General features: G+C 38.5%; 1 protein-coding gene across 1 annotated transcript in view; it reads right to left on the bottom strand.

Annotated features, from left to right (window-relative positions):
• Positions 1-4,154: 4,154 nt before the first annotated feature.
• SNX32 (sorting nexin 32) overlaps positions 4,155-18,265 on the bottom strand; it is a 463,165-nt gene continuing 449,054 nt past the window's right edge. Inside the window, exon 11 of the mRNA XM_044060891.1 lies at positions 4,155-6,013. Within this exon, the coding sequence (XP_043916826.1) occupies positions 5,960-6,013 (54 nt within the window). The 3' untranslated portion in view covers positions 4,155-5,959. The remainder of the gene's footprint in view (positions 6,014-18,265) is intronic.

The raw sequence follows: 18,265 nt of genomic DNA, 5'->3' as shown, positions 1-18,265 counted from the left end.
AATAGATGCACAGACTCTCTCTCTCTCTCACACACACACACAGTATGTACTTATATCTACATGTTTAGATAGGAAAACACTAACAGTGAAACTGGTCAGAGGCTACAGATTATTATTACACAATGAAAAATCACTCCAAGATTTTATGCTAAGATTAACAGATATATTTCATTATGTGCTGTTGCAATCATTGAATACCTTTAGAAGTCTACTTGGTAAGAGATAATAAATAACCAGGGTGCAGGAGAAAAGTAAGTTTAAACAAACATAGAGCAAGAGACTGGCATACAAGGTGGATGAAAACTAGTTTGATTAATATGTGAAAGAGCTCACAAACTGAAGCATTGCGTAAAGTAAATTTTCATGGAAGTTTCTTATAAACACACTAAATCAGAAACTACAGGTAACTATATAGAATAAAACTGGTTCTGTTTAAATAGAACATTAATAAACTTTACATAGCTTACAGAATGTAACCATTCAAATTAAAATACTAACATTTTCTTATTTAATCCCAAATAGATTATTTGTTGATCATTAAATTAAAGCACAACATAGCCTATTATCAGTGGAGGACTCAGAGAAAAGATCCAGAACAAATATGCATATGTTTATAAATTATTACAAGGTGGCAAGGCAAGTATACTGCACAAAATGACTACAAATATTTCACCAAAATCTCTGTACTGTTCATTGCAAACGGTATTTCTTCTCTGCTGTTGGCACTTAGATAACTGAGCAAGGGTAAATTAAATGATCCTTGTAATTTTCAAAGTGTGGGGTATCACAATATAATCATCTGTAGATAACTTTTGTGCTAAGAAGACCCAGAACAATATCATGTTATAATAATTGATTCAGAAGCCTTAATTACTTGTATGATTTATATAAGTCTCTGAAAAGATGCAAACTAGGATGACTTTGACTTAAAAATGACGGTGGGCTGTGATGACTGGTGGTAGAAAATTTAAAGAATATGAAGAAACTGAAAATTCAGCAAGAATGGTGAAGTATTAGTGTTGAATGTAATGAGATCAGGTGAATAACTGTATGGGTGATGGGTGATACAGTAAAGCATCAGTTAGCAATGCTGTTCCATATCAATTAATCCCTGTATTGGTTCCCAGCTGGGATGCCTTCTGTGCAAAGTTTGCATGTCCTTTCTCTGCGCATGTGACATTCTGCTGAGGTTCTGCTTTCCTTTCACATCCAAAAGACGTAGATAGTTGAATTACTGCTGGTTAAAACTACCTCCAGTGTCTGTGTCTGGCTGTCTCCTGTGATGGACTGGCATTTCATCAAGGAGAATTTCCTATTTTGCATCTACAGCCTGCAAGGTAGGCTCTGGCTTACAACCCTGAAACGGATAAAGTGAGTATTGAAAATGAATACATGGATGGACAGCATGGATTGTGTGTGAATGTTTGTGTGTACTTTGGAGTATTTATATCATATAAACTGATAGAGAAACAAATGATTCACACTGAATGGTTTAGAACATAATAGCATCTGGAGATAGAATGGTACTTTTTTATCAGAACCTATGGGATTTTGGTAAAGACTGAAGAAAAGTACATTTCCTGAAGCTCAGTATGGATACTGAAAGATAAAGTACAAACAAGACAAGCAAAATAGTAAGAATAAGCTTAACTTGAGACACTAACAAAAAAGTTTATATCTACTCCATATAGTTAGTCTGAAAATGTACAAAGAATGTAAATGTTATAACTCTAAAAATAAGAGACACTAGTGGGGGTGAGTCACACCTGGAAATACAGAAAGCAAATCAAGCATTAGACATGAAGCATTTGTAAGAGAGATAAAAAAAGTGTTTTAGTAACAGCTGCAGGAGGTGAAGGAAATTAATATGTACATACAAAGTCTGTTTTAACTATTATTCTCCACTTTCACATACACAAAGGTACTAAGTCAAGCCATTTATGGGCTTACATTTGTTTCTGTCGGACAGTGGAAAGGGAGGAGGTTAGAAACTGGATTATAGACTAAGCAGGTATAGAGACCAGGATAAGTTCTGTAATAAATAAGTAAAAACATTTTATTTCAGAAAACATTATAACGTCTCAGTCTGGGGCAGGTCTTCAGGGAAAATGTAAGCATTGTGTCCTATATGGGAATGTATCAAATCAGTGAAGTTGGTGTTGGTGAAGGTAAAATGTTTGAATGCTGTTCTCCGAAACTAACTTCACATTCACTGGCATTTGCCTCTTTCCTCACTGCTGTGCAACCCTGGAGTTGTTCTATAAGGACTGAGGACTGAGGGGTGTGGGGGTGTCCCCCTACATGGGCTGTGCAAATGTTGTCTTATGTTTGCTGAAGGTAGTTAAGGCAAGTTTTTGAACTTTTTATCATCGCCAAAACTATCTTCAGCAAATCAACATGATTCCTCATATTCCACTGACTGAAAGAATTCTTTTGACAGCTTTCTGCTAGTGAGATAAAAATACTATCAAAACTACATTTATTAATATGATAGTGGGGATTGAGTTTTATTGATTTAAGCAGTAACTATAAATTACAATATAAAATGCCTGAAGTGACTACTCTGGTAATTTCAAAGATATAAGAAATGCACTATGTAATGGATAATGAAACAGTGTACAGTTAAGCAAATATAACCTGCCTATAGTAGTCCTGTGTTAGTGATTTATCTGAATGTTCAAATTCTATGAACTGCAGCATAGCCACAGGTGTTAAAAATCAAACAGGAACCCAGCAGATGAACTTTAATGTGTGGGTGTATTATAAAAATTATAAAACACTTCTTTATTCAGAAAAAAATATAATTCAGGTGAAACTGTCAAAAAAAAATGACTGGCACCTAAGGTATATAGAGGTTTTATCAGATTGCAGGAGATTCACTGATTCTGTGTGATAATGAATGTGTGTGTGTGTGTATATATATATATATATATATATATATATATATATATATATATATATATATATATAATATCTGAGCATGTGTTATAAAAAAGTTTTCCTTCACAAAGAGGACAACTTAAATACTCAATTAAATGAATACCTTTTCAAGCAAATATTATAAAATGTACTGTCAGTAGGTAGACTATAACATATAAACATTCAGTTCTCTGCCAAAAGCTGACTCTATTCTTTGAAAATAGGGCCAGAATTATACAGCTAATAAGTTAATAAACTATACATAATGGCATCTTTTAACATTAAAAGTAAACTAAAATTTAAAAGGATATTTAAAGATTATTTATCAGACTATTATTAAAGTGGAAAAGAAGCTGTTCTTACCAAAAAGTTGAAGAATCATCATAAATTCTGAAAGCATTAGCCAGCCCACTGGCAAAAGGAAGACAGCCTGGTGAAGGGGACTGGTGATAAATGGCCGGATAAATTGCCTGAAAGTTTCATATCTGTGGGGTTGTACACTTCTGTTGGTGTAGGACTAACCTCAGGCAGAGGCCTAGAGTTACTAGCACCTTTAACATATATTATACAATGCCTCCTCTAAAACGTGCACGCTGACTGGCCAGCCCAACCAGCGTGCCCGTTGTAAATCCCTCAATATACTAACGGAAAAGGTCCGCCGCCGGACTTTTTCCGTTAGTATAAAACACTGTCTCGCTATGTTAAAAGAGTTTAACTTAGCGACACAGGTTTAAAAAAAGCAACGCAGATCTCCATTGCTTTTTTTAAAGCTGTCTCGCTATGTTAAACTCCTTTAACATAGCGACATTAGTAAAGCAACGGAGATCTTGCGATCTCCGTTGCTTTTAACCTGTCTCGCTATGTTAAATGAGTTTAACATAGCGAGACAGCTTTAAAATAAGCAGCGGAGATCTCCGTTGCTTATTTTAAGCTGTCTCATGTTAAACCCATTTAACATAGCGAGATAAAAGCAACGGAGATCTTGCGTTCTCCGTTGCTTTTGCCCACTCTGATGTACTGCGTAGGCATGCAGTACATCAGAACACGCTGAACACCAGACAGCTGCGGAAGGGCAGCAAAGAGGCATTATACAATGCCATTATTTAAGAAAAGTAATTATTTCTTTTCTTAAATAATGTCATTAATATATAATAACACGCCTGGGTGTGGGTAATGCTGGATTTACCCACGGTTGTCTTTGTTTGGTCCCTCGGGACCAAACCACGCCAACCGTGGGTAAATCCAGCATTACCCACACCCAGGCGTGGGTTATTGCTATAGTATTACCCGCCTTCAATAGTCAGTAATCAACATCTGGTCTGCAGCACAGCATACAGGAGTTTATTGGAGAGTATAGCTAATGCAGGCCAACCATACCGCCCCATTACTAATGACTATAAATGATTACAGAAGTCTCCCAATTCCTGGTAGAAAATACCCCCAAGGTACAAGGCAGTAGAGAATAGGAACTGACAGAGCTAGTGGGGATGATAGGATAGGCCTAAAGAAAAAGACATCACTGGAGATGTCTAGAAAGATGCAGATAAAAAAATAAACCCTGAAGGCAGCTGGAAAGATTTCATTGTAACACAATGAAAAAGAAAAAAAAATAAAGAAAAAGCTAATCAGAGACAAATAGAAAGCCTCAGCCGTACTTTCTGTTATAAACCAACTTGATATACATGGAAAATTATTTGTGTGTGCATAAAAACAAGCAGACAGATTAAAGAAAGCTAGACTGTTTCAGAATGTACATGTTCCCTGTCTTCCATTTAACTGCTTTTCTAACTAAATGTTTTCTTCAAGTTAATTTATTTTGTAGTACCTTTAGCTTCACTTGCAAGGAAGACAGGACATTTCTTCTCTTCTGCAACAACCAGGCATTTTTTATTGTTGGAATTGCATTAAGCAGCTATCTCAAAATGACTATTTGTATTGTTTCAATTATCACATTAGGGTTCTGGTGAATGGATACCCTGACTGTAGAACTACTCATAGGAAACAAACAAGCAAAAAAAAAAAAAAAAACTTTCAGTGTAGGGATTCACTAGTTTCCATTGCAGTAGTCCTTTGACTCATCGATTCCACTGCATGGGCTAACTCTGGCACAATAATTTCAGCTCTAGGTCAACACAAAACAGCCCTGATATAAAACACAGCAAGCATTAACAAAATATAATTGTGTTCATGTGCAGATTCGTGGTACAGACATTGTGCACACGACATGGCTGGCATTCTAGGCAATGACATCCACAGCCAGTAGCATTACAGTGTTTACTAACCACTAGGTTGGGCTGCTAACCATAGGGCTGTTACCCTGAAATTTGTTTACTAACAATCACAACTGGATAACTCCAAAAACAATTAGTCCCACAGTTATGATACTTTACAAATAATTCTTCCAGATGTTGGAATATTTCTTCTTTCATAAAGAGTTCATTCAGCAAATGGATTACTAAGTACCAAAAAAAACTGGCACTGCTTCAGCATATCAAGTGCACACTTACTTTGGCACACTTATAATTTATGATTCCTTTTATCATTGCTAGCCATAGATAGAGTTAGGAGACTGTAGTGATGTATTTAGAAAGGGTCGCAGAGGTCCAAAGCAGCTCTCTACACTGTGTCTGTGCAAGTTTCAAATTATGGAATGTATAAGAATGGAAGTTTCTAATGTATCATTACACAGTGTACTATACACAAACAAACATGTGCAAGTGCATGACCGTATACACGCACATATACTCACTCACTGAAATATTGTAAATCAGGCATAAACTCTATCTTTATCCAATTTCCCTTCAAAATAATAGTAATTTTCTACTCGTTTACTGTTCCCTTTGACCATTGGTGGTAACTGTGCAGAACTCTGCACAAGTCCATCTAAAAGAATGATCTGAATGTAAAACCATTTCTAAAATAATAAAAATGACCAAAAAGTGCAGCTCTCTGTATTCAAACGTATTCCACTGTGGAAGAGATGTTGTCAGCAGTGTGACATGAGAAAGATGGAATTTTGGGTATGGCTTGGCCGTCCAGGTCACTGATCTCCTTTAAGTGCAATTAAACCATTCCGTAGCAGTAACATGCTGGCCTGAAAAACAGTAAAATTAAGATTAAGAATTATCGTTTGCACTTTCTCATTCTTGATGCACCAAATCCTTTTTCTCCCTCCTGTTACGATATATTGCAGCATTAAAATGAATACTTTGCATCTTCTTAAAGACTATAGAAAACAATACCTAAAGTACATGCTTGCTATTTATATTACACAGTGATCATGTTAGTTTCTTCCTTTATTAATATACCATCCAGTAGGTGGCTGCAAGAGGCATTCCATTTACATGCTTGTATTATAAGCACCATATTCTATACTTTTCTTGTAAGGGGGAGGTGTATTCTGGGAGAAAGTTATTACATTTTTAAAATAAAACTGTTAACACTAGATGAATCTAGAATCTGAATTAGATCTACCAATTAAAATGCAGATGGGAAAAGCAAGCGGTCAACTTTTTTTCGTTGTGATGATCCTTACACAGTTTAATCTAGAAAGTAATTAAATTAAATGATTGCAGTGTCCCTGGTAGATGGGTCTTTTGAGACATGTCATAATTCTATATGGTTTAATCTGTATCTGAAATAGGATGTATTTTCTAGCTGTTCTTGTGTAACATTTGTAGAATGAATTAGTTAAGACAAAAGCTGACTGACAAAGCTGTTAAAACTATACTGGAGCCAGCCAAGAAAGAGGTTAAGCAGCAATATGCTAGGGCACATAAAATTACTGCAGTAATATGGAGAGGAAGAAATCAGTGAAACAAAATATACAACAACAAACAAAACACAGAACAAAGGAAATCAGCTACAGATGCAATAAGTCAGCAAAATAAATGTGTTAAAAATAGCAGCAGTGTGGATGAAACTGAAAATTGAAGAGGAATTAGGCATATAAAATAGTAACAGGAAATTCTGAAGAAAAGGAACATGTCAAAAAGATGAAAATTCTTTGCTTGTAACCACCCTGGAGATTGCTACTTTTAACACATAAAGGGCCAAAAGGCTTGCTGTTATTTTTTTTAATTTCTACAAGTCCTTTGGTTTCTAATACCATGTCAGGAATGGACCTCATTCCCGAGTCAAAGTACGATTAAAGTTCATGAAATTAGTATTGTTTCAATCTTTGAGGTCAGCTAGAAGTGCTCTTCGCAACACCTGCAATGTGCCCAGTAATGACTCCTTCTGCAGTTCGTATGGATTTACATGTATTGGTAACATATCTAAATATGACTGTAGATTATTTTTATAAGACCCATTGCTCCTACTACTATTGGAACTGTCTGGGTATCTTTCTTCCACATTGCTCTCATTTCTGCCTGCAGATCCTGATATTTTATGACTTTGTGTCTGTCTGTACACAAGACACTGTAGTCAATGGGTGTGGTGATTTCAATGCTCAATGCTGCTTTTGTTTTCTTTTCATGGACCACTGTATTCAGTTTTCTAGCATCTATCTTTTGAACTGTTGGTAATGGGTGATCCCATGTGATGTAAACTTCATCATTTTCTATGATGCTTTGTCGCTCATTCTTCCAGTGTTTTTCAGCGACTTCAGTACCATGATGTTTGCACAATCCCCAGTGCAACAGTCTTGCCACATTGTTATGCCTTTCAGTATACAGTCCTTCTGCTATTAGTATGTTACAACCAGGAATGAGGTGTGTGACTATTTCCTAATCTGTTTTACAAAACCGACATTTGTCTGTTTCTCCCACATATTCAATGGACTTTAACCAACGTGTACGTAGCCCACTGTCTTGTGCCGCCAGTATTAACCTTTCATCTGTTGGTTTAAATTTGCCTTTCTTTAACCATTCCTGTGTTCATTCCTGATCAGCATGAGGTTCTTCCAGAAGCTTTTTATACTTGCAAATATATTTATACATTTTTCACATTTCTTGCCTTCTCATCTGGTCCTTTACTTTATATTCTTTCTTTTGTTTTTTGGCACATTCAGTTGCTGCCTGATTTTTATCTACTTGTGATTGATTTCCATTCCTGCTTGATGCCGATATGCTTCTGCTAGACTAAGCAAAGAAGTCATCTTAGAGTTATTCTTCTCATGTTTCAAATCTTTCACTACATTTGGGTCTTGTGAGGTCAGCAAATATGTGTGCAGTCCCACAATTGCAGATCTATACATGTAATCCATTTCAAGGAGGCCCAACCCTCCTTCAGAACAGGGAATATACAATCTTGGTATGCACTGATATTTATAAATCATTTGGTGAGCATGAAGAATCCTTCTTGTTTTCTTGTCTAATCTATCCACCACATTTCGGGACCAGTCATTCACTCCAAAACTGTAAGTTAGGAGAGGAACAGCAAATTGGTTTATGGCTTGGAGTTTGTTCCTAGATGTCAACTCTGTTTTCCGGATTAGTTTAAGTCTTCTAAAGTATTCCTTAATATGTTTTATTCGCATTTGTTCATGTTTTTTCATCAATTCCCAAATATTTATACACTCCCTCTTGCTCAAGTTCTTTTATATCACATTCTTGTCCTAAACTGATGTTTTCTTGATGCTGCAGTTTTCCTGCTTTGAAATTTGCTTTTGCACATTTACCAAGACCAAATGACATTCTTATATTATCTGAAAAAGTTTGGACAACCTGCAGTTCTGCTTTCAGTTCCTTATCTGATGAGCTATACAGTTTTAAATCATCGCCAAAGAGATGATAAATCTTTACACTCTGTTGTTTTCTAGGGAACAAATTATAGCCATGGCCTAAGCTATTAAGTAGACAGCTTAATGGGTTAAGGGGAAGACAAAATAGCAGTGGTGACAAGAGAGTCACCCTGGAATATCTCCCATTGAATTTTTATCCCTGGAATAATAATTTGTCCTTTATCATGGCTTAATTGCAGAGTGGTCTGCCACTGTTTCATGGTTTCACTGTAATGTAGTTGATCAGTGTAGGGTGTATCTTATACATTTTTAAGCACTCTTTTATCTATGAATGTGGGATACTATCAAATGCTTTTTTGTAGTTAATCCATGCCATATTTAGATTCTTCCCCTTTTTACAGTTCTCCACTATGACTTTATTTATTAACAAATTATCCTTTGCTCCATATGACTCTTTTATGGTCCTTTTGTTCTATTGCCATAATTGAGTTTTCTTCTAAATGACTATAAACTCTGTCAGCAGTAATTCCAGTGTACAGTTTATACATCGTCTGAAGGTAAGTTATTGGTCTATAATTTTTAGTGTAGCTTGTAGGTTCATGCTTAAGTAGGAGCATTGTTTTTCCTGTTGTTAGCCAGGTTGGTGTCTGTTCGGGGTGCCCATATAAATAGTTCTTACTCATGGCTAAATCTTGCAAAGATGCTAATACTTTTAACCAGAAGTTAGGTACTGCATCTGGGCCTGGGGTTTTCCAATTAGAGGCTTTCCTTAACGTTTTTCAATCTCTCTGGCTGTTACTTCATCCCATTTCATATCCTGTACCTTTAAACTTCTTATACTTTCTTTTACGTCTTCTATCCGTTTAGCGTCTTTGTTATGTTCCTCAGGATCTTCATAAATACTTCTCCAAAATGTATATATTTCTTCTTTTTTTGGTGATCTTTCAATTCCTTTTACCTTGTTTCCCAATCCTGTATAAAACTTTTTTGGGTCACTAATAAACTGCTTATTTTGTACTTTTCCTTTATGTTTATCTGCGTATCTTCTATGTTTTTCAGCCTGTGCTGAGATGTTTAGTTTATTTGCGATAGTGCATGTTAGATCCTGATCTGTTCTAATACTGCGCATTGCCTTTATCACATCTATCTTTCTAAGTATTTTTCTTGATCTGGTCCCTCCTCTATACTTCTCCAACAGTGACAGTTCTTGTCGCAATTGCTTTATAGTTTTCTGTATTCGATACTGCCATGATGGTATTCGATTTCTCCCTTTCCCTCACTACCCTGAGTTCTTGTGGTAGAAATTTTTCAGTTATCAGTTTAGCTGCACAGTAAAATATCTTGTTTACTTCTGTTATATCACATGGATCTCTAGGGACAGTCTTAATTACTGTGTTTATTTATTTTATCATACGTCTAACTTTTTGGGTTTTATTGACCTTCTGCAGTCTATTTCTTTCGTTGATCTTAATATGTCTATCTCTGCCAAATCAAATAACTCTTCTCTTAGCTCACGTTCATGTAAACCGAGGACACATTTTTTGTTTTTCATTTCCTGCGGGCATTCTATAGAAAGTTCTATAGCATCTTACTGTGGTACATTCTCTTCAATTTCATCCTGTGCCATCCGTTGCTCTGCCATGCGGACACTCATTGGCCTATCACTCCTCAACATTGACTGCGTCAGAGTTTCCACAGTTTCCTGTTCCTTCTCTTGCTTCCTCAGCTACAAGTGAACATTTATACTGGCTTCCTGTGGAAGGCTCCAAATTATCTTCATATATGCATCTGACCAATTGCTTCCCATTCCACTGGCTTCCCCTTAATTTGGATATCCATCGCTCTACCTGTTGTGGTGCTTTCTGAATTAAATTTTCTACACTGAATCCTTCACTTTGCAGGTACTCCATAACTTCAGTTTTTATTTCTGTAACTTCTCCATTACTAATGTCCCTTTCTAGTTTTCCTCTTTGTCTTCTTATTTTTTGTATTGTAAAGTTTTCCATTTCTGGATTCCTTTGCCTGTATTTCTCTTCAAATAACTTTGGTGCTGCTCTTTTTGATTAGTTTTGCTTTCTCCTTTGCATAAATATTACACCATATTAAATCTCTCTTTCTTCCCATGTCCATATTTCTTTTTTTATACTTTGCAAAAATCTCTAGGTTTTTGTTGTTTATATTTTCACACCTCTTCAGAGGCTTGATGGAAGGATTTTTCTTTCTTCTAATTTCTCTCTTAATCTTTTTGTATATCATGTGTCTGGAAATTCTGGGGTTTTGCATAATAGTAACAACACATAATTTCCTTCTTATCCTTAATAGTCCACTCTATCATCTTTATGGATCTTCTTTGGCCTATCAGTTTTTGTGATTTTTTTGTGGACTGCTACTTCCTTCTACAACAGGGGGGCCATCCCCCCCTGGGCCTGGCCTGGCCCCGTTGTAGGAGTGTTTCTGTATTTTGAGGATACTACACTGTCATTTTTTCCAGTTGTGGCACCAGTGCCCTACCAGGTTTGGGCACTTTTTATCCAGGGTCTTGTGCACCCAGCTATCTTTTTAATTTTTGACCTTTTTTGTCCATGATATATGCTATACAAATACAGCTGTGTATACGAGATTTTGTGAAAAGCAGGGTCCACCTCATGAAGGTACTCACCAAGACTTGAAGATGTATTTGATTTCAGCAACTTGATTGCTGACTTATCATTTCTCCATTCGGACCCCTTGCTTGCTCTCAGTATAAGTGACATACTACAGTGTAAGGCCTATCTATAAAGCAAATTTACACAGGAGGCTAGATATCAAAAGACTTGCTCTCGGTGTGAGTGACAAATTCCAGTGTAAGTTATTTATACTGACAGCAAATCTTTTGGACTAGGGCAGGCCTACACAAGAGTAAGTCATTTTATAAACCATTAAAAGAGAAGGATTTTACAAGATCTGTATGTTAGATACCAGGCTATTATTACTTTATAAGAAACACATCATCAGATAGGATATAAAATTAGTACAGTTAGGGGGAGATGGAAGAGTAGTGTTCATTTTCACCACATGGGCTGCAAAGTGCTGATGAGGTACATATTTGTATTTTGAATAACAACATGAAGTCTAAAACTGAGAAAGTCATTGTGTTACAGGAAGGTAAGATAATGTTGCTGGAATTTTTTTGTACATCCTCAAATCTACAGGGCGAATAGTATCCTGATGACAAGGACCAAAGCAGAAAGGGTGGCTAAAAACTGTTTTGCCATTTTTTTCTGTGCTTTATCATTAACTATATCTGGGGGATTTTTAATACAGGTGTTGTAAAAAATAAGAGGTGGAAATCCAAGGAAATAACATCAAATAATTAGTTATAAGAGTTAGAATACATATGGTGGCAAAGGAAATTGCATCAAATGTCTGGGTTGAGGATAAGCCTTTTGATTATTGCTTACTTACGTAATAACCCACTCATGGGTGTAGGTATATCAGGATTTACCCACAGTTGGCATGGTTTGACCACAAAGGTGAATCCTGAGTGATTAAACAAGGCCAGCCATGGGTAAATCCTGATATGCCCACACCTATGAATGGGTTATTGCTATTATGCATTAACATTACTTAAGAAAGAAATTAGTTAACCTTTCTTAAATAATTTAGTCTTTGTATAACAGCACTGTAGTGCTCCTCTGCCTTCTTACTTGTTTACTGATGTACTCCACATGTGTATGGGACTTCCATCCCTATGACTGCACAGTACATCAGTAGCATGCAGGAGAGCAATGGAGAAAAGAGAATCCCCATTGTTGTTTTTTTTCTGCCAAGATTTTACGAGGACATGGCAGAAATAGAAGGAAAATCAGGTAGATTTCTGTTTCTTTATTTTTGAGAATGTAGCTGTTTTTTCATCTGTTTTGCTCTGTCACCTCAATATATTCCAATAGAAAGTCCAACTGCTCAATAGTTCGTTGGTGGGTGGGCTTTATTCTATTGATATATGCTCGATTTACAACTGGCACTTTGGTTGGGCTTTCCAATCAGTGTGCATGTTTTGGAATACAATTGAGTGGTCATTGTAAAATTACTCGTAACTACTAACAGGTTCATAGGTGCTTACTAGGCTATTGATCTGTGAGGATCTTATGTATGACCAGCTTTTAGTAAGTCTAGCCTTACATTCCCATGGAAGTTTTTAGTCCTTTCATTTTGTCCGTGAATACCTCAGAGGCTGGCAGATCAAGGATATGCTGGGACATTTACTTGTTGCCTCTGTATAAGAGATAACTATTGTGCAGACTTCCCATTGTAATTTATTAATGTTGGCCATTGAAGACAGCACACACACACACACACACACACACACACACACACACACACACACACACACCAACATGGATATATATTTATTTTATTAATTAGTTAAATGTGATGTTGTCAATTTTCATTTTATCCTCAACTGTTGGGTTTGGATCTGATCCTTGGATCCAACTTGGCCGTTACTAAAGCTTGTGGCTCCTCCCTTACCCACAATTCACAAACCTCTAACATACCCCAGATCTCATTTACCGCTTTTTGTGAAAAGATGTGATCAACCTCAGCTCTCGAGTTTTCCTTCAGATAAGTGTGTTTTTTCTCCTAAAAATTTCCTCTTTTTCTCTGTCATAAAACTTATTATAATATTACTCCCTTATCCTTATTACATTTGCTGTAATTCTTGGTCTGATGTTGTCAGTCTTCATTTATCCTTGACCTTTTTAACATGGTTCTGATCCTTGGAACTGGCTGGGCCATTACTTAGCTCGCGCAAGCCAAAAACTCTCAAGCTAAGACTCTACACACAATACCCCTCTCCATATTACCTCAGATCTTGTTTGCTGCTCTTGTTGCAAGACACATCAGCTAGTTTCTCTTGCAGCTAAGTAAAACTTTCTATTTTTTTCCTTGACTTTCCTGTTTAATCTCATATTTTCATATATATATATATATATATATATATATATATATATATATATATATATATATATATGGATCTACTTTTCTTCATTGAAATTACACTTGTTCGAAAAAGAAAAGTAGATCCCCACTTCAGCGAAAGTGCACTTCAACGAAACTGCACTTTCGCTGAAGTATAGTCACCAGATCAGCTAACCCAAACAAAAAACACACAAAAAAAACAGTACTCAGCACTAGTTTGCTTAGTTGTACATCATCACTAAATGTTGACGTACAACTAAGATTACATGCAAACTGCATGTTTTTATTACTTCTTTTTTGTATTTTTTTCTTTTCTTTTCATCTTCACATGAAAGTGCACTCACGAATTTACATTTTGTTAAAACATAAATTCGTTGTGGTATTTTATTTATTTTTTTCTGTAGTTCTACCCACATTTCTTTGTCGAGTGAGTGTGCTTCTTTTTACCATACTGCATTCTTTCCCTACCATCGTTGGTAGTACCTCTCTCTTTCTCTACCTCTTTAGGTAACTTTGGCCTACCATTGTTGGTAGTTTTCCTTTCCTTGTGTGTGTGTGTGTGTGTGTGTGTGTGTGTGTGTGTGTGTGTGTGTGTGTGTGTGTGTGTGTGTGTGTGTGATTGCTGCCTGTTGACTTTCATTTTTTTTGTGCTGTCAACATGGCGGATAAATCAAAAGGTACTACTGGTTTAAACAGTGCCAGGATTGTGGAAGGAAGATGCCCAATTATGACGGGCATTCTTCCTGTGTGTATTGTTTAGGCTTAGCTCATCTTCAACAAGACTGTACTTTTTGCCAGTCATTCAGTAACTGGGCCTTAGCCGAAAGGAAAAATAAATTGATATTGAAAGGTCTAATTAAGTCCTCTTTTGAGGAGGCTGTGTCCAAGACTGATATGTCCCCCTCTAAATCTGATCTTGGACTTAAGAAAAGTCTCCTTCAGCTCCCGCAGCAAAAAAGCATAAGCCTTCCACTGTTACGATTTCAGTAGAACTGAAGGCTAAAGTTCAGAAACATTTGGAACCAACTACCTCTGCACCGGCTACTATGGCACCACTGATGTCAGTGTCGGTCACATTGGTACCGACATCTTCAGCTTCCCTGTCAGTACCGACTCCACTTACTATGCTTCCACAAATATTGGAACCTCCATTGGTTCTGAAAACAGACATAATTAACCACACCCAGGAAAAGGTATTCACTTTCTATTGACCCCTTTGTGAGACAGCTGCGAGTTCTTTTCTTAACAGACCAGAATCCCCCTCAAGCTTATCTGTCTGTTCCTCCAGGAGTCTAACTGAAGTTGATGTTGTGATGTTGGTGGATCAGCTCCTAGTGGACAGGGGTCTTTCTGTTTCTTCCCAGACCCCTCTCCCTTCTGGAGTTGGGGCGTTTTCTCCCAGGACTCCACCAAATCTTCCCCTTCTAACATCCTTCGAGGGCTTAGAGCTTACGACTCCAATGCCTCCAGGACCACCCACTCTGGTGCTGACAGCTTTTCCCCTTTGGTTCCAAGATTTGTCTTGATTTCCTCAGTTCCTTCTGAACCGACGGACTCCCAGGGCCGTAGTTCGGTTGTCGGGTATAAGGATTCCAGATTGGCTCCAGTTTTTTATTCGGAGTCATCCTTGACTCTCAGAACCTTGGTTGATGGTGGGCTTTACCTCGACTCCTGCTTCAGGTGTGGGTTTCTCAGAGAGGGGTGTGACCTCGGTTCCAAAGTTATCCTTCTCTTTGCTGGGCTCTCATCCCTCTTCGGGTGGGGGGGGCCTACCTTCCAGGTAATGGAGAGGGCATTGGCTTCTGCTGGCTCTCAGCTGGCCCCTTCTGTGTCAGGTTTTATCCCAGGGCTCCCTCTTGCCCAGAGCTGCCACAAACTTCCATGCCTGGACAGCGAGCACCTAAGCTGCAAGATGCCCCTGCACAGGGCCCCCTTCTTCTGAGTCCTCCTCAGAGATTCCTACTGAGGAGCCACCCTGGAAAAAGACGTGTATGAGGAAACAGATTCCCTTGAGGAATCTGTCACAGAAGACACAAGCTTCGATGATAGGGATGGTTCCCCACAGCCACCCCTGGAAGACATCTCCTTCGGAGACATTCCAGAGATTCTGAAACAGAGGGGTAACTGGTAACACAGGATATCCTGTAACACCTGTGGAAGAGATGATCTGGGAGGTTGTGAATAAAAGAACAACAGGACATTTTTCTCTGCTGCTTAATGCAACTAAGCGGAGGCAGGAATCTCTGAACCATGGGCAAGGCAGGGTCAACACCTTCTCCACTTCCCTTGTCCTTACCTTCAGTTTGGAGAGTGCCAATATTAAGGCAATTCTTAATTAAAAAATGGACTTTGCTTAGAGAGGACAGGTTCCATAGGGACAAGGTAGGAATGGGATCTACAGTGGTTTTTAGAAGGGGTCCATCTTTGAAAAACATTTTTGAAGTTCCTAACCCCAAGAAGAGAACTAATCCGGGGATGTCACATTATGGTAGGTGTTCCTTTTGTAGATATATAAAGACGTGTAACAGATTATGTGAGAGTGTTCAATCTCGCCTTTGTTTCTGCCTTTACCTCAGATCTAGTTTGCGCTGCTGTATTTTTCAGATAAGATTTTAACTATTTTGGTTAAATTTTCAAAAGAACTTCTTTAAGATCTATAGTTATTTGGTACCATTAAATTAGTTTAACTTAGTTTAACTAACTGGTATAGAGTTTTTACTTGGTTTGACAATCGGACTTACAAAATTTGACTTTTTGTTACCTGGATTGACTGTTACTGGACTTGACTGTTTTCTTCTCTTTTCATTATGTCTGAGAAAATGAAATCTGGCTTCAAACGTTGTCAGTGTGGCCAAAAGATGTCGGTCACAGACAACCACAATTCCTGTGTCTACTGTCTTGGCCCTCTCCACTTACAAGAGGACTGTTCTATTTGTCACTCTTTAGTGAAATTGATGGATAGAGGATTGTTGAAACCCTCTTTCCAGGAGGCTCTGGATGCTTCAGACCAGGCATCCAAGTCAGCCCAAGTCATCGGTCCCAGCTCTTCGGTATAGTTAGATCACCGGTTCCACAGGCTCGGGGGCGAGTGTTCAACTGTTGGCAGTTTCGAGCCTCGAGTCTTGGAACCGGTGATGGAGCTCCCTCCACCGACTCTGTTGAGGTCAGCGTTCTTCCAGGCCCCTTTCCGACACCGATGTGGACCGTGTGGTGCAGAAATTGATGGAGCATTCCTCTCAGTTGATGTCGAGACTTGAAGGCCTGCCACTATCTCCATCTGTTCCTCCTCCGAGACCTGTCCAGTCTTCGAGCCAGAAGAAGCTGAACTGATGATTGTGGGATTCTTCCCATTTCGACCATGAGGAAGGTGTTGTCTACCCAGACAACCACATCAGCAGGTACAGCTTCTCCTCCCCACAAAGGACCGTTATCCTCCTCTGCACCCACGGGGCACCAGTGTCTCAGCCACCCTTGAGGGTGCCCCTCTTCCTCGGAGGCTTCTTGGATGCTCCCACGAAGAAGTCCCTAGGAAAAGACTGTGTAAGAGGAGACACTTGGATTCTCCACAAGAATCCTTGACATCTGATACTGACTTAGATGAGTCAGAAGGGTCCCTAAGTCACCTTCAGAGGATGTCTCTTTTCTGACATCTTGGAGATCCTAAAACAGAGGGCATTTGGTGTTCCTCCTCCTGGGTCACTCCGCCCTTTGATGAGTTAATGGAATTGATTGCTGTGGAACCAGTCCCTAGGAAGCCAAATAAGTACATTACGGCACCACAGGACAAGGCTTACCTCACCAAAGGAGTTCGGAGATGTTCATCTGTCCATCCGCCTAACAAAGATTCTAGGACCATGGAATCTAGTCAAAGAGTTGGGAGATACCCTCCAGGGTACTACAGATGCTGCTGTTTCAGAATCTCAACACGAGGCTGATATCCTATGCAGCCTTCAGCGATTGCTCTTAGTAGGCAATCCTGGATGCTTATGTTCAAGTCTTCCTTTACTACCCACGCCCATTTGACCCGTGTGAACAGGAGGGAAAGACTCTGTCTGCTGTAAAACCCCAAGGATCTTTCCCAAACACAAGAGGCAGAGGGGCCAAGGTGACAGGGATAACCTCCCTGGCAAACCTTTCAGCACTCCTGAGACTGTCCTGCTCCAGGCCTGGCAAACCTCTCTTCAGACAATTGGGTAAAAGCATTGTTACCAGAGGTTACAAAATCCCATTTCTATCCACACCCATTCCAAAGAAAACTCCCAGATGTACCACCCCATCGACCCAGCAGCTACAGAAATTTCAAAGCTGCTAAGAAAGAGTCATCCAACCAGTCCCAGCGGACCAAATAGGATTCGAACTTACTCAAGGTTCTTTTTAGTTCCAAAGAAAACAGGGGACTGGAGAGCCAGTCACTAGCCCTTTGGTCTGACTACAGCCCCAGGGTCTTCACCAAATGCATGGCAGTCTCATCTGTTCCAGGTGTTTCATTACACCCTACAACTTTGTACACACCTTGGCATTTCAGTAAATTTAAAAATTGTTGCTACAGCCATCACAGCATATCTTATTCATAGGAGCGGAATTAGATGGCCATTTAGTTCTAAAACTTCCTACAGAAAGAATAGTAGCACTTCAATTCAACATTTAAAGTCACCGCAAAAATTGTTATACCATTGGGAAGACTGCACATGAGAGGTTTGC

The sequence above is a fragment of the Protopterus annectens genome, chromosome 2.part0 (assembly GCF_019279795.1).
Source record: "Protopterus annectens isolate FY-2018-M chromosome 2.part0, PAN1.0, whole genome shotgun sequence".
Classification (NCBI taxonomy): domain Eukaryota; kingdom Metazoa; phylum Chordata; order Ceratodontiformes; family Protopteridae; genus Protopterus; species Protopterus annectens.
The sequence above is the reverse complement of the archived record's forward strand: the minus strand, read 5'-3'. Positions and strand labels throughout refer to the sequence as shown.